Genomic DNA, 24997 nt, shown 5'->3' on the forward strand with positions numbered 1-24997 from the left:
CTCAAAGTGCAGATAAATTCAGAGGTAAGAAATTGGGTGGGCAGGAGTGCCAGAGAGGAGAAACAGAGACTGAAAGAAAAACGCTACCAGATGTAGAATGTCAACGTAGGGCAGGAGGGTGCTGAATGCAAAAGACTTTGAGACCATAAACTTTATAACATCAACTTTATCACTCATTAAGTCAAAAACAGACTTGGGTGTTCATTGTTGGGCCAAACACAGTGGGCTACCACTCTCAGTGCAAGCTAGGAGCCATTCCCAAGATAAGCCATGCTCAATGGGCTTCAGTCTCGGGTTCAACCTACAGAGCCACCACCCGAGCTGATGCTGTTTTGCCCCACCTGATAAGCTTGTAGTGAGGGGCTAGGCACTTCATTTTTCCAAAGAATTCATTTTTGATTTAAATTTGATGACTTACAGATGTTTTGGGATTTGTTAACACACACCCCTGCCCCCACCAAAGGTGCTGCCACATCTGACCAAATGTGCCTGACCAGGCACAGCCAATCACAAGGTGTGCACAGCCCAATAGGGTCACTGCCTCAGATCCACCCAGCAGAGATCAAAGCCTCAGCCTCACCCTTTGGGATATAGCTGCCCTATTATCCCAGGGCATACCAGACAATCTCCTGTCTAAGTAGGAGAACACTGAGCACAAAGATGCCACAGTGATTCAATGCTGTGCCTCTATCTTCTGTGTCAGAAAAGAACTGGAGACTGGCAGTACCTACAACAGACAGAAGTCGTGTTTTACCAATGTCACAGTTGGGAACAGTCCATGGATCAGAGTAGCCATGCCAAACAAGTACTAGATAATGCAAAATTCCCCCAGAGCTACAAAAATAAGTTTAAAGAACAAATTTTATTGGGTACCTATGATCATAATGTCCAACCATTGCCAAAATCAGTTATACTGTGTTGCCACATAACTCCCAACAGCAGCAACATTAAACTCTGGGCCTGAGCCCAGGCTCACTAGACCTTGGGCTTTAAGCAGCTACTAGGCACTAGTGACACAAATCCTGTTATCTCCAGATGCATACAACTTAGAGCTACAAGGCATCAATGGCTGCCAGAACTCAACAGGGTCCTAGACACAGTCTGATAATGAAATTGCAAATACCAAATTGCTACTCATGCCAGCTGGAACTCAGAGTTCCACCTTGAGTTCCCAAAAAAGCATCAAGAATTTAAAAAAAATTGAAAAGAAGGAATTCAGCCAAATCAAAGAAAAGTCCTCAGCTGCATCATAACCTTCTACACTGCCCAAAGAAGACTTCAAAATAACAATTTTCTTGATGTTTCACCAAACAGAAAATTATTGAAATAATAAACTCAAAGAAATATTGATAGAGAAAATTGAACTCAAACATAAATAAAGGAGCTAAAGAATAAAGTAGTAAGACTTGACAGCCAAATAGAAACTGTCAGTCACTGTGACTGTCATCCTGTTGTTCATCGATTTGCTCGAGCGGGCCCAATAACGTCTCCATCGTGAGATTTCTTGTTACTGTGTTTGGCATATCGAATATGTCATGGGTAGCTTGCCAGGCTTTGCCATGTGGGCGAGATACTCTCGGTAGCTTGCCAGGCTCTCTGAGAGGGGCAGAGGAATCGAACTTGGGTCGACTATGTACCCGCTGTGCTACCGATCCAGCCCTAGGAAAAAATGAAGTCATGAAATTTGCTTATAAATGGATGAACATGGAGAGTATCATGCTGAGTAAAATAAGTCAGAAAGAGAAGGGCATACATAGAATGAGTGCACTCATTTGTGGGATATAAATAAAAACATAGCATGAGACTAACACCCAAGGGCTACAACAAATGGTCCATGGTTGGAATCTGCCCCGGGGACTGGAGAGAGGGCACTTGGGATAGAGAAGGGGCCATTATGACAATGATGGTTGGAAGGGATCCCTCTGGATGGGAGATATGTGCTGAAAGTGGGTAAATGACCAAACATGAAGGTTTTTCAGTATCTGTACTGCAAACCATAAAGCCCAAAAGGGAGGGAGGACGGGGGAGAGGGAGACAGGGGGAGAGAGTGAGAGAGAGATAACGAGAGAGAGAGAGAGAGAGAGAGAGAGAGAGAGAGAGAGAGAGAGATAAAAGAGTGCCTGCCTTAGAGGCAGGCTGTGGCAAGAGAGGTGGCAGGAGGGATGTGGGGGACATTGATGGAAAATGTACACTGGTGGAGGGATGGGTGTTAGAACACTGTATGATGAAACCCAATCGCGAACGCTTTGTAACTTTATCTCACAGTGATTCAATTAAAAAGTAAACTAAAAAAATTAGAGACTGGAGAAATAGTATAGAGATCTAGGCACCTATTTTGAATATGGCTGTGGCCCTAACAATGATTTGAATCCTACACTGTGTATGGTCCCCCAAGCACCACGAGGTGTGGCCCCTGAGCAGAGACAGGTGTGGCCCCCAAAGTTTTTAAGTGTTTGATAATAACAAGAGGAATAACCTCCAAATCATAGGAATTCCAGATCTAGAGGAAAGAGAGAAAGGGGGGAAGTGGCTCGTGGGATAAACAGCAACTGAAAAATTTCCCATTCTGAGTAGACTTGTTCCCTGATGCCTAAGGTACAAAGCAAAATAAACTCAAACAAAACAATACCAAGGGTCCAGAGAGATATACACTGAGTAAAGCACTAATCTTGAACACAGCTGAACTGGGTTTAATCCTTGCTATCCTATGTGGTTCCCCAACCTCCACTAGGAGCTATTCCTGAGCACAGAGCCAGGAACAAGCCCTGAGCACCACAAGGTGTGCCACTCCCCACCAAAAGAAAAGAACACTAAGATCTATGTAATGAAAATTTCAAGAAACAGAAAGAGAGAAAGAGAGAGAGAAGTTTTAATGCTGCAAGAGAGAAGCAATGTCTCTACTATTACACTATCCTATTATACAAGGGAAACAACATATAACTCATGCCAGATTTCTCAAATGAATCTGTATAATCAAAAACTGTACAACTGAAACCCAAGCACAAAAATTTGTAAGTCTACAACTGTACATCATGGTGTTTCACTAACAAAAATTTAAAAATAAAATGTAAATGATGGAGAATGGGCACTGGTGGAGGGATGGGTACTGGGTCATTGTATAACTGAAACCCCAGCACAAAAGTTTGTAAGTCTAAAATTGTACCTCACGGTGTTTCACTAATAAAACTCAAAAAAAAAATAAATTGAAACAATATATTCAAAGTACTGGGGGCTGCAGAGATAGGACAGAGGGCATGGCACTTGCCTTGCACGTGGCTGATTTGGTTCAATACATGGCATCCTATACAGTCCCTCTGTCCACCAGGAGTAATGCCTGCATACCGACCCAGAAGTAAGCTCTGAGTACCACTAGCTATGACCTCCAAACCAAAGGCCCAAAATATCATTTTTAAAAGAATTAGGTAATATTTAAGAACATGGATCACAGAAATTATTATATCAACATAACATACCTGGCAGTTTACATACAGCTAAAAATGATCTCAAAGAACTTTTATTTATTTATTTGCTTTTTTGGGTCACACCACACCCGGCCATGCACAGGGGTTACTCTTGGCTCTGCACTCAGGAATTACCCCTGTGGTGCTCAGGGGACCATATGGGATGCTGGGGATCGAACCCAGGTCAGTCACGTGCAAGGCAAGCACCCCACCCACTGTGCTATTACTCCAGCTCCTCAAAAGACTTTTTTTTATAATTTATTATTTATTTATTTATTTGGGTCACACCTGGCGATGCACAGGGGTTACTCTTGGCTCTGCACTCAGGAGTTACTCCTGGCGGTGCTCAAGGGACCATATGGGATGCTGGGAATCAAACCCGGGTTGGCCGCGTGCAAGGCAAATGCCCTACCCACTGTGCTATCTCTCCAGCCCCTCAAAACACTTTTTTTAAGTTTATATGAAACCATAGGTTTATACTACAACACTGATTTTAATATAAACAAGAAAGTGCCATTCATAAAATGAATGCACACCAACTCCATTTTATGAAAGCAAAAATAGTGGGTCCAGAGTGATTGTGGGTAGGGTACTTGTTCTGCATGTGGTCAACCTGGGTTTGATTCCCTGGATCCCATATGATGCCCTGTGCCCCACCAGGTGTGATCTCTGAGCACAAATCCAGGAGTAACACCTAAACACTGCCATATAGCCCCAAAACAAAACAAAAATTACATATTGGGCCAGTGGGATCTAGGGAGATGACCTAGAGGTTTACAGTGAATGCATACATCGTATGTGAGAACCCTGGGTTCAATCCCAGAATTACATAATTCCCCTTGAACACCAATCATGGAGTAGCCCCCAAGCACTGAACAGCTCACAATAACCACTTAAGTATACCTTAGCAAAAATATAAATGTTACATTAATAGGACTGGAGCAGTAGCACAGCGGGTAGGGTGTTTGCCTTGCATGTGGCCAACCCGTGTAACAATTCCCAGCATCCCATATGGTCCCCTGAGCACCGCCAGGGGTAATTCCTGAGTGCAGAGCCAGAAGTAACCCCTGTGAATCCCCACCTCCCACAAAAAAAAGCAAAAAAGGCAAAAGTTACATTAATATAGTCAAACCCAAAATGTGATATTTAATTCATCATATATTATCAGAAATCACATTAGTACATGATAGGATAATATAAAGTATAAACTAGAGAATGTTATAGCACTGTAGCACTGTCCTCCTATTGTTCATCTATTTGCTCAAGCGGATACCAGTAATGTCTCCATTGTGACACTTGTTGTTACTGTTTTTTGGCATATCAAATAGGTCACGGGGAGCTTGCCAGGCTCTGCCATGCGGGCGGGATACTCTTGCTAGCTTGCTGGGCTCTCTGAGAGGGACAGAGGAATCAAACCCGGGTCGGCCATTTGCAAGGCAAACGCCCGCTGTGCTAGAGAATTAATCTAATAGTACTCATAAAATAAAGATAACTATAAAAAATTTGACAGATCAAAGTATACACATACAATGTATTTTCTAGCACCCAAAAGAGAGTAACAGCTTTTGTTGGTTTTCAAAATAGATGTTGATTTGTATGTATATATTCATGAGTGACCTATGTGTTCGATTTGGCTTCTAGGATTTTTTTTTTGGTGGAGGTAGAGGACTACCTTGTTTAGATGATCAGGGGCCACTCCCAGTAACACCCAATGCTGGGTCCCAATGCTGTGGTGCTCAAGGCATCAAGTTGGAATGGTCCAGAGGTGCTCAGGGCCATGTGAGTCACACCTAGCAGTACTTGGGTTTGGGATGGGGGCGTATGGTGCTGGAGTTCGAATCTCAGGCCCTGTATAGTCAAGGCAAGGGCCCTGATGTTCTTTATCCCTGGCCCCTGAATTCAAAATTTTTTGGATGGGGGCAGCAAGGGGCATCAATTTCCAAACTAATTCAAAGCTTCCTAAACCTGGAAATAAATATAATCACTTATTCTCAATCACTTAAAAATAGGGGTTCCTATGGGCCAGTGAGATCATGCAAATGGTAGAGCACATCCCTGGCATGAGTGAAGCCTTAAATTCAATTCCCAAAATTCAATCCATCCTCAGCACAGCTGGGTGTGGTTCTAACAGCCCCTCACTACCATGACTACACTGGGCCTAAGCATTACCAGATCTGACCCCTATAAAAGCACCAATTCCTAGGCTCCAATCTCAGATTCTAAGTTAGCAGATCTTAGGTGGTACCCCCAAGAATTTAAAATTGTGCCAAATGATTCTGATCTGATTAGATTTTGACAATCCCTAGCACAGAAAACAGTTTTCTATCAATAGATATTTCCATGATTTCAGTAAACTTTAGAATACTTATCTGACTCATGAAAATAAAAATTTCATAAATGTTATGAGAGGATAATATCAACATACACACTCTAATTATAAGATATCAAACATTAAATATTCTTCATATGAAATAATGTGTATGGGTTTAGTGAAGATTACTCATACAAACCGCATCTCCAAATGGCACCAAAGCTGGTACTTCAGCTGTGACTCCAGTCTCTGGTCTAAGTTCGGGTTCTTTTTGAGCTTTCTTAAGCATCTATAATGAAAAGAAACTAATTTAAGAATTTAGTGGTAATCTGCAGCTGAGCCATCACAGGTAGGCTCAGACTTCTGGGTTGAGATATCTGTAGCCTTCTCCAAGGGGTAGGTTCAATTCCTACCCTGCCAGAAGACCCAGCGTCCTACCCACATCCAACCTTCTCCAAATTTCACAGCACTTGACAGACCAATAGGAGCACAGCAAATTAGATGGAAAAGTTGTGTTTTTGTTGAGTAAGTTGAATGTGCAAAAACAGTAAAAGGCTCAACTAGCACCTAACAGACCAATAAATCCTCAGACAATGATTTCAATAACTTCACTGTAAGATATATGTTGTAACAAGCAATATAAAGTAAATTATTTTGTGCCTCTTAAGAGGGTAGGCTTGGGGTGGAGTGGGGTGGGGGTTAACTGGGGACATTCGTGGAGGGAAGGTCACACTGGTAGTGGGACTGTGTTAGAACATTAAATATCTGAAACTACTGTATTAAACAACTTTGTAAATCACAGTGTTTAAATAAAGTTTCAAACATTAAAAAAAAGTTTAGGAGATAGGGTCCAGGGATATAAAACAGCAGATAAGGTGCTTATCTCACACAAGACAGACCCAGGCTTGATCCCTGGCACTGATTACTTTCCCCCAAGCTCACCCAGAGTAACTAATTCCTAAGTGCAGAGACAGGAATAAACACTGAGCACTTCTGGGTGTGCCCTCTTCCCCCACAAAAATAGTTTAGAAGGCAAAGATAACTAGATAAAGTACGACTTTAACTCAATAAAATAGTAGCACTGTAGCACTGTCTTAATGTTGTTCATTGATTTGCTTGCTCGAGCAGGCATCAGTAATGTCTCCATTGTGAGACTTGTTGTTACTGTTTTTTTGGCATATTGAATACACCACGGGGAGTTTGCCAGGCTCTGCTGTGCAGGTAGGATACTCTCGCTAGCTTGCCGGCTTCTCTGAGAGGGATGGAGGAATTGAACGCAGGTCGGCCTCATGCAAGGTAAACGCCCTACTTGCTGTGCTATCGCTCTAATCCAATAAATTTGTAAGAACTGGGAATTAGCAATAGGATATTCATATATCCAGAAAACATCTCTACCTCAAAGTTCAACAATATGGGGGGTATGGTGCCGCCAGCAGGTCAATCTGTACCTGTGAGGCGTGTGCATCAGCAGCTTGATGGTGCCTTCAGACTTCTAGATACCCCACAATTGCTGCTGTGCCTTTGGCCTAGACCCCAACAACTTGGGGCAAAGTTTACCAAGAAAGTAAATGGCCAAAAGTTAGGTATGTGGGAGACACAGCCACAAACCACCTCCAGCTTAGCTATATAATTGGAGGCACAGCCTCTCTGGTTCCTGATCAAACTGCTTAACGGCCATGATCCAGGAGACTCAGAAACAAATCTCGGAACCAGTGGCTTTTGACAGAAATGCGTCCGGTACTGCAGCAGATTACTGGTGCTGGGCCGCTCCAGTTGGGAATAGGTTTTGTGCTTTGGCCTGTTCCCCCTGGTAGCTCGGTGGCTGGCATCTTCCAGAGGCCATTGGACAGTCAGGTTTGGACCCGCAGTGATGAGACATGCAGGGCCTCACAGGATGAGGGTGGAGCCAGCCCTTTCCTCCCCACCCCGATGAGACTCCGGGTCTGCCCACGAATGGCATCTCTGGTTCCTGATCAAGCTGCTTAATGACCATGATCCCAGAGACTCAGGAACAAATCTTGGAACCCAGCAGGTTTTAGCAGAAATCCCTCCAGATTTAATTGTTGAAATTTTGGAATTCTATAATTGTGAGGCCTCTACTCCAGCTGCTCAACATCATATGTTATTTATAGTCAGCAATAGCAAACAAATTGTCTATGGTTGCCTTTTTGGCAGATCTGAATGTTGGGGTAAAATCCCAAATAATAATGGTGGGTCTGGTGTCGAAATATTGAATGTAATCAAAGTAGAGAGAAAGTAATGTGGAAATCGTCTACCCCACAGGTATGGGGAGGGTGTAGGATGGGGGGGTATACTGGGGTTTTTGGTGGTGGAAAATGGGCACTGGTGAAGGGATGGGTGTTTCATCATTGTATGACCAAGTCTTAAACCCAAAAGCTTTGTAACTGTTCTCACGATGATTCAATATATAAATCTATAAAAAGGAAAAAAAAAGTTCAACACTATTTTAGCACTGTAGCACTGTCCTCCCAGTTTATCGATTTGCTCAAGCGGGCACCAGTAACGTCTCCATTGTGAGACTTGTTGTTAGTGTTTTTGGCATATCGAAAATGCCACAGGGAGCTTGCCAGGCTTTGTCGTGCGGGCGGGATATTCTCACTAGTTTGCTGGGCTCTCTGAGAGGGACAGAGGAATTGAACCCAAGTCGGCTGTGTGCAAGGCAACCTGCTGTGCTACCAGAGAAACAAAATTTATACACAATTAAATATAAAACAATTTAGGAAATCATGAGACAAGAGTGACAACAATGTGTTTTCTTTGTTAACTGAAAAAAAATCACCATCATTTCCACATTCCAGGATTATAAATGAGAGTAAAGCTGCTTGAGAATTAATTATCAGATTGTGAAGGAATTGGTGGCTTATTCCTTTGGAGTAGTAAGTATATACTGCATACCTAATAGGTATACAATGGAATTTCTTGGGTTAGATGTCACTGAGCAGGAATTATAGGTCAAAGCTGCTGTTCAGCATCATACGAGCATCATGATATTGCATGTTACTTGCTAGGAAAAAATCGAAATTCAAGTTTGTTTTAATAAAAATATATCGCTTTTGTGCCATATTGGAAATTGGAAACATTCTAAGCCATGCCGCCATAAATCAAGGGCCATTTGTATTTACTATGGGTTATCATGTGTTTTCTAAGATTGTGATAAATTTCAATCTATTTTGAATAAGATTTCAATAAAGACAAAAGAGCTGGAAAACCATCTTTTAGAACACTTATGTTCAATTAAGCCATAACAACCTAGTAAAAATATTACCTCTTTACTCACATTTTACTATCTTATTACTTTTCTGTCCTTATCTCAGCAGAGCTTTTTGAAATTGCAGCGATACTGACAAAACAACTAATTGCCAAAATTCCATTAGAACCTTGAACAAAAATTCTAAAACCTAGTCTCATAAACCCTTCTGACTCTATGAGAATTTTACCTGATCCTGCAGAGAAGTTTGATTTCAGTGAATTCTACTATGACTCTTTGTGTTTGTACCTTTGACCCCCATCTTTGAATTTCCTTGTGACTCATTCTGCATTTTTCCCAAGTAATGATTTTAACCTGTTCTCCTTTATTCTACACCCTTCTTTGAAAATCCATTTACCCTTAAACTTACCTTTTCCTAGTATATTCCTGTTTTCTAGCCCTAATGAGAGCTTTAGACTCGTGTGGGCACAACATTTATTAGTGTGATGGAACAACTATATTCCTGTCTGGCATAATGATGATTATAGCTTGAATGCTACTGCCTCAGGAAATGAGTCTGATGTTAAATTCAGATTGGCAAAACAAAAACAATTACAGTATCACTAAACAATAATTGCCTAAGAAAAATTTTGTCTTTACTACTTCCTTGCCCAGCCTAGGTCTTCAGGAAGAAAAAGGTGTTATTTGATTGGTCGGGCCTTCAGTAAAGTAATTCTTTGCTGCAAGTTATAATTACATGGAAATAATAACTAAAAAATATTTCATTCTCACTTTTTGTTGCTCAGGTTCAAGAGGAACGACTCCTTTTCAAATTCCGGTTTTGGGTCCTCATAAAATAAGAATATTCACAGGAGAGCCCAGGAACTATCTCCTAGAACAGTGGAGAAAATATTTAAATTAATCATACTTCTTTAACAGATAAGTAAGCATGCATGGAAAATTATAAGCAGTGGGTAAATATGAAAAAAGTGTAAGTCAGTTCAGAGGCATTCACACTAGAGTACTCATAGTATTATGTCTGCTAGTTCGGCGGATTGCCCAATTACATTACTAAACATAGCAAAAAGTTAAGTCTGCCTTATATGTACACAGGAAATAATCATAAATAATTTCATGGCAGAGTATTAAAAACATTGACAACATTAAGCTACACTTAGGGTTTTAATTGTCTAATTCTGCTAACTTTATATCTTCCAACAAATGGTTCTCAGTGATATGTAAAGTTGTATTTTGGGTGGGGTTGCCTACCAAGCAGTGCTTAGGAAGCCTAGGGGCCCCTGGTGGTAATTCCTCACCAATTTGGCAGGCAATTCAATCAAGGTAAAGTCTAAGGATGCAGTGATGCTTTGGTTTTACGGTACTATGGATTGCCCAGGCTGCACCAGTTATGCTCAGGGGGGCTTCAAGGGCCTAAGTATCCCTCTCTGCAAGAACTTAGACATGTTTGCTTCCCTCCCCCAACTCTATTTTTTTTTAAATAGTATTAGTATTACTGTTTTCTAACTGCCATGCTACTTTACCACCCCTACCATCAGAGTGTCAATATTCCCCCACCAAACTTTTTTTTTTCGCTCATTCAGAATTTTATTTTATTTTTTATTTTTATTAGTGAAACACCATGAGGTACAGTTGTAGACTTACAAATTTTTGTGCTTGGATTTCAATTATACAATGATCAAATACCCATCCCTCCACCAGTGCCCATTTTCCACACCACGGGTCCCAGTATTTCTCCCAACCCCCATCCCCCCCTCTCCCCCCTCCCCCCCCCCACCCTGCCTCTGTGTTCTTTTCTTTTTGTTCTCTCTCTCCTTTTGGTGTTCCCACCAAACTCTTTAAATGTCTTTATTATTCTTTAGGTTTTCATTAAAAAGCTACCTACTAGAGAAGCCTCCTCTTATCTACTATCCAAGATGCTGCCTGCTACTCCACCACAATTATTTTCATTTGTAGATTCTTTGTTTCTTTATAAACCAGCACAATCTGAAACTCTCTAATATTTGAATGCTAGCTAAGGGAAAGTGCTTTCCCTATTTTGTTCACTGTTACATCCCATATCTAACATAAAGCACAAGACATACATCCAAAAATAGGTGGGGTTGGGGAGTAGTGAGATTTTTTAAAGTAATTATCAGATTTCAGAATTTGGGAGGTGAAATATTCTGAGTGAAGACAGAGTCCAAAATGCAGAATTAAAATTACAGTGAGCTGCTGACAAACATTAAGGAGATTTAAACAATTGTCATTAAGGTGCAAAAAAGATTATTTACATTTTTTTTTTACTAAAGTCATAAATTACAATACCTTTTAAACTAAGCAACAGTTTCTTGACTAATTCCTCCAAATTATCTAGGTATGAATGTCTTTAACATATCATCAACTTTTAAGAACCATATTGAGATTGTCCCATTATCAATGCCTATATTTTATTCTCTCACATAAGACAATATTGTAACAATCACCTAACAAGAATATTCCTACGGCCTCCTTTTTAGGCCCAGGAATCCAATTTTTAACAATAACTCCAGAAGTTCTGGATACTGATTATCCAAGGACTAAAATTAGCACTAGTCTGGAGGAAAAGATGTCTTCTTCCTAGATAGAGAGGAAAATTCCTCCTGTACATGTCACAGCCTTTACTTTACCATCCCCTTAGAGAACTAACTTTAGTGTCTTCTCCACTATTTCATTCATCACTAATTAAATTATGATAGTTAAAAAAGAAAAAAGAGAATAAACACTGTTCTTTTTTTTCTAAAAGTAAAGTTTTCTTTTATTTCTGGGGTTTTTGTTCTGCCTTTGGGGTCACCTACAGTGGACCCAGAACTTACTCCTGGTTCTGAGCTCAGGGATCGCTCCTGATGGAGCTCCGAGGACTTTACGGAGGTCTGGGGACTGAATTTGAGAAAGGCAATCACATTACCCGCTGTATTCTCTCCCCAATGCCGAAACACATTTTTTAACAACATACTTCGTTTTTCCCTTCTTTCCCTTCCCCTTCCCTCCCACAAAAGCACTTCTTAGCAGATCATGCTCCTGTTTAAAACCCACAGCTAGATTCTCAACTATGAATATCCTTGAATTCAAACATGTTCCAAATATCATTTGTTAACTACTATATTCCTACACATATTCTGGGAAATATGAAATATATTTGGCAGGTATACTTACTTCCGAGTGTTAAAAATTAAAGCAGTTGGGCCAGGCCTAGGGGGTTGGAATGCATGATTCATGCGCAAGAGCCCTAGGATCCTTCGGCAGAAATAGACAGTCCCCTGAGCACTACCAGGAGCAGCTCCAATTACCAAGCAGGGGGAGCCCCAAAGCACTGCCAAAGCAAAACAAAAATAAATTTAATGGTTCATACAGAAAATTCTAAACATATTGTATAACTTTGTATTATCCTTATTACCCTATAATAATCAATTTGTAAGAAATTATGCACCAAACACACAAAAAAATGGAAAAATAAAACCATGAAATGAAGGATTTATTGCCCAAATACAGAATGCTTCATCAATGTACTGATGCATAAGCAGCATTTATTAATTTGAAGAGTCATCCAGTGTATATAATTAATGACCAATATTATATATCTTATAGTAGTCATTAATAATAATTTTAGTAAGTATATCTTACTGTGATTCAATAAAAATTTTGTTTTAATTTTAATAAGTTGTTAATGTTATTAATTTATTATTTTATTATTAATTTAAATAACTTATTAATTTTCTTAAGCTACCCATGACGTATTCAATATGCCAAACACAGTAACAACAAGTCTCACAATGGAGACATTACTGGGCCCTCTCGAGCAAATCAATGAACAACAGGAAGACAGTACTACAGTGCTATTAATGTTCTCACATATTATATTACTATATAACTCTAAAGTAAATGAGGTATGAAGTATATATTACTCAACAAATCATATTACTCTTTATTACATAACTAAGTCCAAACTTAAGTTTGTTTCCCTGAATCTGTTTCTCTCCAGAAATTCATTTATGAGGTCATTATAACAAGTGCATATTTGGTTTTCTAAGTTACTTTTTGTTGATATGTCACATATTAAACTATTTTTTGAATAAATAATTTGGGAAATTGGACTAGAGAAAGATAAAACAGGGCTTTAGGCACTCGCCTTGCCCGTGGCCAACCCAAGTTTGAATCCATACAACACATATGGTTCCTGAGAATTGCCAGGAGTGATCCCTGAGCACTAAGGAAGAAGATATGAACACTGCTGTGCCCCAAAAACACAAGCAGCGAAAATTTTAATAATACTTTAGGAAATCAAATGGGTAAAGAATGCACTTTGCATATAGGTGCACTGTTTTCAATGTATGTTCATGTTGTTACATCTATAAGAAAATTCCAAACATGGCCAAAATGATAGTTTGGTGTCATTATATATATTTTTTCCAGTCAGTGGATAGTAAAGACACTATATACTATTGGGAGATTTTTTTAAATATGTGTAACTCGTAATATGTGTAACTCATATTTTTTAATATGTGTCCTCATACTTATATTCAAAACTCATGCTAAAAATATTGGAAATCACCACTCTACAGCATAAAGTCCAAATTCCTTAGATATAAGAAATAACAATTTCGCAAGATTTCAAGAACAACTCTCTAAAAAGCCTTTATTTAGTATTCTATAGCTAAAATCTCATATACTTGTGGAATATAAAACATGGGACTAACACCCAAGAACAGTAGAGACAAGAGCCAGGAAGACTGCTCCACCACTGGAAGCCTGTCTCATGAGCTGGGGGAGAAGGTAGCTGGGATAGAGATGGGATCACTTAGTCAATGAAGGTTGGAGAGATCACTTGGGATGGGAGATGTGTGCTGAAAGTAGATAAAGGACGAAACATGATGACCTCTCAGTATCTATATTGCAAACCATAATGCCCCAAAATAGAGAGAGAGTAAGAAGGAAGGTGCTTGCCACAGAGGCAGGGAGTGGGGTGGAGTGGGGGTGGCGGGAGGGATACTGGGAACATTGGTGGTGTAAAGTGCACACTGGTAGAGGGAGATGGGGGTTGATTATTGTAAGGCTGAAACTCAATCACGAAAGCTTTGTAACTGTATCTCATGGTGATTCAAAAAAATACTGTCACAGTGTCCTCCCATTGTTCATCGATTTGCTCAAGTGGGCCCAGTAACAGCTCCATTTTGAGACTTGTTGTTACTGTGTTTGGCATATTGAATACTTCATGGGGAGCTTGCCAGGCTTTGCCGTGAAGGCAAGATACTCTCGGTAGCTTGCTGGGCTCTCCGAGAGGGGTGGAGGAATAGAACCCGGCTCAGCCGGGCTGGCTGCACACAAGGCAAACGCCCTACCGCTGTGCTATCACTCCAGCCCACAAACACAATAATAAAAAATATAAATATAAATAATAAAACCTCTAAATTTATGAGTCAGAAGTATTCTAAATCTGGGCATTAGGTAGTAAATTAGATAACATGGAACACAACTCCTTTAAAAAATTTTACAATAGTTTAGGTAATATATAGGTTATAATAGGATAAAGCTTATAGTATTGCTGTAAATACTCTTATAGCAGTCCACCACCATCAAATTTCCCCAAACCCTCCACTGTCCTTATGTCACCTCTAGTTCCATCTTCACACCACTCTCTTCTCCCTAGTGATGGTTAATAAATTTGGTAATCCAAGGTCAAGGTTTTATCATTTCAACTCTTCAATCTTACAGAGAAGATCATTTTTTAGTGTACCACTTCTTTCCTTTTACTTTATTGACTATTTTAAAAATAAGGAATATAAATGTTTTAACCCACTAGAAACTTTGGAAAGTGGTCTTTGAATCTTACTCCTTGGTAACTGAATGGAAAGTTACACCACTAAATGGTAAACTCGAGTTTCATAAAACTCCCAATGTAAATATGCCTTTCCATTTAAGAACAGAAGGCCTGTAATTCACATAACAAGTAGCTTAGCTTCTACAGGTTCATCTGTAAAAACCTCAGCATTTGGAAGAAAAATGACAACAACAACAACGGGTAGGTAATGATCATTTTTAGTTTAGCCTGAGCCTTGTAGTGGAAATACAGTCACACCGATTGATGACTGGCAGCAGCTGATGGAGAGTATGAGCTCTGTATTGTGCTGAGTGCTTTTCTCTTCTGCTTTAGTTCTGCAGACAATCACAAGAAGCAAAATAGGCAGGAATTACTGTTTCCTCTAACGATGAATAAAATGAGCCTGTGACAAATTAAATAACGGGCCACAGGCCTACATGTAAACTTCCACTTTTAAGTATACCTCGTTCCCACCTGCTTGCTTAATGCTTCCTGGACCCCTAGGCAGAAAGCAGGGTCAGGGTCTGCAGGCAGACCCTCCCCCTATCCAGACAGGGTCCCAACACCCCCCTCACTCCTTATACACACACACACACACACACACACACACACACACACACACACACACACACACTCACGTTCAGTAGCCTCTTCCCAGCTCTTTCTTTGACCTCGACTTTAGGCAGATTCGTGGTGTTGTCAATCCCTTTGGACATTACAGATCACAGAAACCTTCCACACTTTGGCATGCGCTGCTTCTAAGCTGGTTTCAGCATTCCTCTCAAGTATTGGGAGGGGTTCTGGACTGGAAGTGGGAGCGCCAACCTCGGTTATCAGCTGTGCTGGAGAATGACCATTTCTAGAGGCAGGTTTATCCCTACTTGTTCTGCTTCCTTCCACGCCCAACTGCCAAAAAGTTCCAGCGCAGGCGCAGTCTCCGTGCCTTTTTCCCGCGGTTGGTTTTTTTTTTTCCTTTTGCGCATGCTCTAAGCACACGCAACTCCAACCACTCAAACTGGTCCCAGTAGTGCTGGTTTGGAAAGAGTGCGGGCTTAGAGGTGAGGAGGTCAGCTCTGAGCATATATAGGTATCCTTAGAGCGCGGTGGAGGGCCGCAGGGCTCCTGAGCCTGGTGACTGAATGAAAGTCTTCATTTCTGTCTTGTCTGCTCCTTCACCCATCCTAATCCCTCTTCGCCCTGCATCATTTCTTGAGATTTGAATAATATCAACCTTTACTCCTTATACTTTCCCCTGAGCTTTAGATATTACATTTACAGCAGTTTGTTTGGACATTTTTGGCTGTCCATATACTCAAAACACATTAAATATTCATGTTCCCTCCAAACCTCTAGTATGTTTCATAATGTTTAATGAAGCAATCAGTACCATATCCACAGAAGTTTAAAACTGCAAACACACAAAAAACAATTTTTAATTAGAATCTTCAGACATAATTTAAAATATCGCAACACTACTCTTTCTCTTAATAGCACCTACTTACAAGATCTCTCTCCAATACTCCCCGTTTCCATGGCAGGCACTTTTATTCTCTCTCTCCATCTATCTATCTCCTCTCCCTCCCTCCCTCTTTCCCCCTCCTCTTCCTCCTCCTCCTCCTTCTCTTCCTCCTCCTCCTCTTCCTCCTTCTCCCCCATTCCTATAATTACTCATGAGTGTTTAGTTGGTCTTTAGCATCCCCCTTTCTACTGTACCAGAATTAAAAATGTACCTTAAAATTAAAAGCAAACAAAAGAGAAGCACAAGGACTTAATGCAGAGCCTGGCAGCTTGCTGCAGAAAAGTGAATGGACTATGTGTTAATCCACGCCACCATGCCTGCCCAAAGGGGAAAGGGTGTTGTTCCCTTCCACCTTTTTCCCTCTGGAAAGAAAGATGGAAGCCGCTTTGGAGCCTTGTGGAAAGCCAGGTATGAGCTGGTCGTGGTGGGGCAACTGAAACCTCATGGGAAGGGGGCGTTCCCGGCTCATCTTTCCCACCCTACCGAGGTCAGGAGTTGCCACCCACGAGCGGCTCTTCAGCATAGCCATGGCTCTAGAGAACAAAAACCAATCTCATAATTATTTGACTCTCAGCAGAAATACTTCCAGGCTTAATAAGTAAAATACCAGAAATCCAAAATCGTGTGGCTGCCATTGTGGCTGTGTGACATCATTTGATTCTTGTAACCAGCTGTAGAAAACAAATTATTTCACAATGCCTTTTCAGCATGTCTGATTTGGGGGTGTAAACTCTAAATAATAATGGTGCATCTTTTGTCGAAACAATGAATCTAATCAAAGTAGATAGAGTGTTAACTAGAATTCATCTGCCTCAAAGGCATTAGGAGGGTTGGGGGGGGGGTTTATTGGGGTTCTTGGTGGTGAAAAAAAAGTATTGGTGAAGGGAAATGTGTTTGATAAAATTGCATGACCGAGACTTAAACCTGAAAGCTTTGTAACTTTTCCCACAGTGATTCAATAAATAAATTAAAAAATTAAAAAATAAATAAAAGCAAACAAAACCAGACAATTGCAGGGCTCCTTCATGAACCATAAAATTTTAATTCCTTAATATGGAGATCAAGGTCTTCCACAATACAGGTTACCGTGGGATCATTGTTGCTACTCTTTAGAATATTTTTCTTTTATTCCAGAACCAGCTCAGGGATGCAGGAGATGACTCCATGGGCTGGAGCTCTTGCTCTGCCTGTAAGAGACCTGGTTTGATCGCCAACACCACAAACACTGAAGGAGTGCAAAATTTTCATTGTAACTCCAGAGTACACAGCCAGGTACTGTCCCCCCCCACCCCGCCACGCCCCAATGAAAACAAAAGAGAGCAAAGGGGAGGGAAGAAAATGGAATGGGGGAAATGAAGAAGCAGCTCAATGTTATATTTCAATTAAGTTTTATTATGTCTCCCACCACACCACCATCACTTGATCACTTGACATCCTGTTACTCATTGATTTCCTCGAGCAGGCGCCCATAATGTCTCCATTCATCCCTGTCATGTGCTAGTGTAGCCCAGTGGTGTCTGCTCGCACCAGGAACATGAAAAGCCTCAAACCGATCCTTCAGTGTCTTGACGAAGAAGTCTGACCATCTCATAGGTGGGCGGCCACGCGATCTTTTGACGTCCCGTGGAATCCAGTTGGTAATGACTCTAGTCCAGCGGTTGTCTCTAAATCGCAGTATGTGTCCCCCCATCTGATTTTTGACAACTTGGCAAATGAGACAGCGCCCCTGATTCTTGATAGTCGACTGAGATCAGAACTCCAGATTCTTTCTCTCATTTGAGTGAAGCGTGATACTCCAAGCATAACTCTTTCAATTCCTCCTTGGGAGATGTGAATATCGTTCTCATCCTGTTTTCGTAGGGCATGTGTTAATGCAGGAAGAGCAGTGGAATCAAGAGATGTGCCTGGAGCCAGAGGTTCTTTGTCCTCTTAGCTATTTCTTTTGACGCTCTTAAAGGCGTTCCAATCGGGGCTGGAGCAATAGCACAGCGGGTAGGGCGTTTGCCTTGCACGCGGCCAACTCGGGTTCGATTCCCAGCATCCCATATGGTCCCCTGAGCATTGCCAGGGGTAATTCCTGAGTGCAGAGCCAAGAGTAACCCCTGTGCATCGCTGGGTGTGACCCAAAAAGAAAAAAAAAAAAGAAAAAGAAAAGGTGTTCCAAGCCACTCTCTTCCTCCTGCGCAACTCAGGTGCCAGGTCATTTGTCATGCTGACTTCTCGACCTAAGGTACACATAACTGTTGCATTCGGAGATGTTTGTCTGTTGAGAGTGAATGAAATGTCAGGAACGAGACCATTTATCATAAACACAGTCTGTGAGATTCAGCTGTAGTACGACTTTTCCACACTCACGGTCAAAGTCACCACCATCAACAAAGCAAAATTAGCAATGCTATCCAATCTACTTGGCAATATCTATCAGTGGTCTCACATTACTATAATCAGCAATTAATTTCAAAAGACAGAATTCTTTACAGAAAGGAAAAAATCTTACTCTCCCACATGTAAAATGAAATAGGGACAAAAACATTAATTCAAAAAGATAAATTAATTACAACACTCCTATGTTCATTCACAATAGCCAAGATCCAAGATTCGTAATAGCCAATAAGATTCTGGAAATAGCCAGGATCCTAAGAATAGATGAATGAATAAAGAAACTCTATAGACACAATGGATGTAGCACTGTAGCACTGTCTTCCCGTTGTTCATTGATTTGCTCAAGCTGGATCAGTAACATCTCCATCATGAGACTTGTTACTGTGTTTGGCATATTGAATACATCACGGGTAACTTGCCAGGCTTTGCCATGCGGTGAGATACTCTCGGTAGCTTGCCAGGCTCTCCGACAGGGGCGGAGGAATTGAACCTGGCTCAGCCAGGCCAGCTGTGCGCAAGGCAAATACCCTACCGCTGTGCTATCTCTCCAGCCCAATGGATACTGCTCAGAAAAAAAAGAGACCCTCAAACTCGCTGCTACATGGATGGAAGAAACTAGAGGGTATCAGACCTAGTGAAGTGAGAGGGAGAGAAGCAAACACAAAATGATCTTTCTCATGTGTGTACTATAAAGAAACACAATAAGGGATCAAAGCAACAGAAGCCAATGGTAACACATTGAGAATTGGCCTACAGAACTGAGTTTGGGGTAGAAGCAAGGGTGGGAGCCCTAGAGACTGGTGGTATGAAGCTGACATTCTGGTGGTGGGTGTGAACTTTGAGTTGTAATATTGCATGCTTGAAACATTACTATTAACAGTATTGTAGATCGGGGTGCCTATATAAAAATTCAATCAAGTTGAACAAAAAGAAAACAAAAAACGATGATTTGTGACCTGAAAAGTAAAATGATGGAGGAAATGTAGAATGATACAGCCACTCTAGAAAATAGTTTGATAATTTCTGAAAACTCTAAACATGTAAACTAACTACCATCCAACCAGCAATTGCACTCTAGGCATTCACACAAAATAGTATGCACACAAAAATCTGCACACAAATTTTCACAGAAACTTTGTTCAAGAAAGCCCAAAAGTGTAATCAGTTCAGAAGTTCAACAAGTAAATTGTGAAATTAACTGCAATATGTACCACGTATTAAGACTAAGAAACAAAAAAATAAACGACTGATATACATACAGTTTTTATTGATCTTCAGGACATTAGACTGATTCAAAATAAAAATCAATCCCAGGGACAGGAGCAATAGCAGAGCAGTACAGCACTTGCCTCGCCTGTGGTCAACCCAGCTTCAATCCCCAGCATCTGGTATGGTCCCCTAGCCTACCAGGAGTGAACTCTGAATGCAGAGCCAGGAGTGAGCCCTGGGCACAGCCAGGTGTAGCCATAAAATCAAAAGCAAACAAACAAAAAAATAAATCCCAAAAGATTACATTCTGCAAAATTTGATTTAAAACATTTTTAAATTGAAAAAGTTAGAAATGGATAACGGATTAGTAGTTGCCAGAGATAGGCTACAAGGAGATAAGAAGTAGTCATAAAAGGTAACATGAGATTCTTGTGGTTTGGGAAACTCTCCCTATACAACTAATAAAACTGCATGTAACATAATGTTTTCACACACTCAGACACACAAATAAAACTAGGGAATTTGAAAAAGAGCACTGAGTTATATCAATGTCCATGTTTTGGCTGTGATACTATACTCTTTTTAAAAAAAATTTTATTGAATCACTGTGAGATAGTTACAAGCTTTCATGTTTGAGTTACAATCACACAATGATCAAACACCCATCCCTCCACCAGTGCACATTCCCCACCACCAATATCCCTCATTATGCCCCCCTTTTTCCACCCTCCCCCTGCCTCCATGGCAGACATGATTCCCTATAATCTCTCTCTACTTTTGGGCATTATGGTTTGCAATACAGACACTGAGAGGTTATCATGTTTGGTCCTTTATTCACTTTCTGCACACATCTCCCATCCTGACCGATTCCTCCAGTCATCTTTTTCTTAGTGATCCCTTCTCGATTCCAGCTGCCTTCTCCCCTTTGCTCATGAGGCAGGCTTCCAGTTATGGAGCAATCTATCTGTCCCATGGTGTTACTATACTATTAGAAAGTATTATCACTTACAGACACTAGCAAAATGTACAAGGGATCTATGTCATTTAAATATGTTAAGAAAAATGCTATTCAGAGATACTGACAGTGTTCAAAGAACCTGTTATTTCTTAAGTTTGCATGAATCTATATTGCATGAATCTCAGTAAAATCTCAGTTAAAAGCACATAGAGAAAAGCTAAGATTATTTTTAATGAAGAGATACAAAACTACCAAATAAAATGTGTAAATCTTGAGAGATAATTGAGAGAACTTGAAAATGAACTGATTTACTTGTCAATTATTTTAATAATACTGTGTTTGTGTAGATAAAAGTTTGGAGGATTTATGTTTAAACCTTTAGTGAAGTAACATGATGCTAGCCATTTATCTTTGAGAGATTTAGCAAGATAAAAGGTATATTTTAAAAATAAGTCAATAAGAAAACATGAAAAATTGTAATTATTAAACCTATACTGATTGAGCTTATACAGTTGCTACTACTTTTCACTTTTAAGTTTCTGAACAAAGCGCCCTTGAGCTTACTTGGTTTGTGTGAGTCTTTTCTTGCCCCCATCTCCACCAAGTAGAAATCTATTGACCTAATGGCTACACATGTGCAACCTTACTCATACTTTCCCATATTATTTTATTATGGTTTAGGTAATAGTTTTACAATAGTGTTCAAGTATCTAGTACTGATATACAAATTTACTGCATATCACCACCACCAAAGAGCTCCACCTGTCTCTATGTCACTACCAGCCTTACCTTCCTTCCCTCCCATGTATCCCTCCATTGTCAATTGACAGTTATGGTTTTGGTGTATACTGTTACCTTCCTTAGCACCACCTATGTGCTTAAGACCCTCCAAGTATGTTCCCATATTACTTTTAATCAACCTATTGGTCACCCTACCCCTCCCTCCCCCACAGTTAAGCCCCACAAACCTGGCACTCTCATGTCTGTATGCCAGTTTCCAAGGTTTATTGTCACTTTGCTATATTATTCAAACTATGCTTGTCTGGCTTCTGGACAGATTATGAACCTCCAGATGACAGATACCATGTTTTACCCATTTTTTCAGTCATCTTACAAACCTAGCAATAATTTAACCAAGATTAAATAATATATTCTAAACTAATATTCATGTTTAATAGTAAATTATGAATGGTGTGCATAGGTCAGAGGTGTCATATCAGCTATTCTGACTATCACAATCACTAGGGGTATTTTTTGTTTATTGTTTTGGGGCCACACCTGGCTATTTGCAGGCATTCTACCCGTGCTACTGTCGCTCCTGCATACCAGGGGAATTTTTTGTTATATATCTTTCAAAGAAATTTCGCAGACCGATTCTGAATGTTTCAGAATCCTATTCTGAATGTGTTTTGTTCTGCTTGGGGTAGAGGGTAGAGAAAGGTTTATTATGGAATACTGTAATTTTCACCCCCAAAACAACAAAACCTACCCTGGGTATCTTGTCTGTTGACACCTCATAAACTCTAGTATTTCACTTTGCCCACATCTGATGCAGGGAAAAAAAAGCTGAAATGATCACAGAGACAAACATTGGGGAACATCTTCAAATTTCCCAATCATCATGGTCAAAGGGATTTTTGATAGACATCACTTGTGTTACCCTGAAGATATTTCTGTACAGGTCTACCACATGCTGGTGGATTATGTACCTCTTGAGAGATCAAGAGATGTGAACCCTAGGTCATACTTTCAGAACTAAAGAATTCAGAGGAAACTGCCCAAGACAGTGTCAAGATTCTATCCCTTAGACATGTTAGATTTAAGATTCCTTTTTCCTTCGTGTTAGCCAAAGAATGTTTTATGTATTACAGGTAACCTACATATTTTTTGTTGTTCCCCACTCCTTCAAAGCCAGCAATCTTTAGGTATAGTAAAACTAAGCTTAAATGAACATGGCTTACCTGAAGTATTTTGACAGGGAGGATCATAAATTCCTGAATGGAAAGCTTGTCACCAGCAAGAGTTTCATGACTGATCATAGCAAAAGCTATAATTGTCAGGGTGACTTCTGACTTTCCGACAGAGTCACAAGTCTGTGACAGCAGTAGGAATTCCCTTTAGCAAGTCCACACTTTATGTAGATAGCAAGATAGTTTTCCTATGGTACTCATACCAATGCTATTCTCAGTTATCTATCTATAGCATCAATCTATCGATCCTCTTCTAATCCACAATATTTAACTGCTTTCTGATCAAAACAGGGCCAATAACTTTATTGATGTTTGAGAGCCTTTGAGACATTTTCCATAAGAAGGCTTATCATTTTCTTTAGCTCTAGGGTTTCACACCAGTTGACACACCATTAGATAAAAACTGGGAAAAGAGCTTTCCTATAGCAGGATTGACTCTTAAGAATGGGATTTCTTTTGCCAAAGTGGAGTTTTCTTTGCCAAAGAGCTCTCTGATAAAGTAGTTATGGAATGGTGAATCTCTATTCATATTTCTTGATAAGTAAATACAAGGTTCTGAAGCTTTTGGATATTTCAGTATCTTTTTCGCTGTTTATATATGTACATATGTTTATATATTTACATATGTATATATGTGTATGTGTGTATATATATATATATATATATATTTAACTCCCTAAACAATCATGATGTGATGAGATACTGGAACCACCAGTAAAGTTTTTGAAAGGAAAGAAACTCTTATATTCTAAAGCATTTAAAACTTTTTCTTTTAAGGCTAGAAAGATATTGCTTGCTTTGCAAAATCCTCCTCCTCAACTCCATTTTATTAACCACGAAGTAAAGCATCTTTCAAGCTAAATTACATTGTATTATGCTTCTAAACTGATATATAAACACCAAGAAAACTTCAAAACAAACAAATTTAAATTTTCAATTTATTGAGTAAGGGACATAAAAAATAATGGTCTTCCCCCTCCCTTTCCCCCATTCCCTAAATTTATGTTTAAACTAACAAACATTTATAACACTAAAGTTACGGCTTTTCTGTATTAGTGCTCTTTAAGATAGTGATTATAGACGCAACTAATTTGAGAGATCAGAAGACACAAATTTTCATTGCTCATTTCTAGCTCATTTTTATCTCCTAAAGTAAATGAGCTAGAAATGAGGTAATAATGCTATAGAGATTAAAATTTAGGTATAAATTACAAACACAATTTAAATTTTTCCATAATCTTGAGGAAATGTTTAGAGTTCTTGCTGTTGTTGTTTTTTGTTTGGGAGTCACACCTGGTGATGCTTAGGATTTACTTCTGGCTCTGCATTCAGGGATCATTCTGGTGCGGCTCACAAGACCATATCGAGTACCAAGTATCAAAACCAGACTGACTGGGCATGTAAGTGTCCTACCTGCTGTACTATTGTTTCAGACCCCAAACTTTTAGTATTATATAATTTAAAAACCCATTCCCAACATACCTGTCCATATCTTACAAAAATACATTTAAAAACAAAACTGAGAAAAATTCTAAATACTGGGTCACTATTATAGTGAAGTTGAGTTGGTCCTATGAAGAGTCTTTATTCCTTTATCTTTTTTCAGGATATTCTTCCACATCAGAACAGAACATCAGCTCTGGTAGAGAAAAATAAACAGATCAGACTCAAAATGATTTCTCAGGATCTCAAAAAAGAATTTTAGTTATACTCTCCTGAAATACTGACATACTATTGACATAATGGTAATATCTTAAAGTTCAAGACTTCTTGATTAAAAGTTGAACTAGTAACAAATGTACAAGTTCGCATTTTAAGTACTAAGATTTTAATTTACATTATAAATGTCATAAAAGTAGCACTGTCCTTCTGTTGTTCATTGATTTGCTCAACCAGGCCCAGTGATGTCTCCATTCTGAGACTTATTGTTACTGTGTTTGTAATATCGAATACGTCACAGGTAGCTTGCCAGGCTTTGCCGTGTGGACGAGATACTCTCGGTAGTTTGCCGGGCTCTCTGAGAGGGGTGGAGGAACCGAACCCAGCTCAGCCGGTATAATAGAGGCAATATAATAACCTAGTAGGAAATATATGTTGTCCAGAGAATCCAGAATCATTAAATAGC

The 24997-nt window shown here is 39.8% G+C and overlaps 2 protein-coding genes across 3 annotated transcripts in view; both read right to left on the minus strand.

Moving 5' to 3' along the window:
- Positions 1-15550, minus strand: part of C2CD6 (C2 calcium dependent domain containing 6) — a 100762-nt gene extending 85212 nt beyond the window's left edge. Inside the window, exons 1-2 of the mRNA XM_056111969.1 lie at positions 15473-15550; positions 5972-6061 (exon numbers count right to left, since the gene is read on the minus strand). Coding sequence (XP_055967944.1) covers positions 5972-6061; positions 15473-15550 — 168 coding nt within the window. The remainder of the gene's footprint in view (positions 1-5971; positions 6062-15472) is intronic.
- An 8701-nt stretch (positions 15551-24251) lies between these two features.
- The window catches only part of TMEM237 (transmembrane protein 237), a 33116-nt gene continuing 32370 nt past the window's right edge, over positions 24252-24997 (minus strand). For both annotated transcript variants that reach the window (XM_056111750.1, XM_056111751.1), the window contains one exon: positions 24252-24511. In XM_056111750.1, coding sequence (XP_055967725.1) covers positions 24465-24511 — 47 coding nt within the window. In that variant the 3' untranslated portion in view covers positions 24252-24464. The remainder of the gene's footprint in view (positions 24512-24997) is intronic.

Source organism: Sorex fumeus, unplaced genomic scaffold (assembly GCF_029834395.1).
Source record: "Sorex fumeus unplaced genomic scaffold, SorFum_2.1 ptg000014l, whole genome shotgun sequence".
NCBI lineage: Eukaryota > Metazoa > Chordata > Mammalia > Eulipotyphla > Soricidae > Sorex > Sorex fumeus.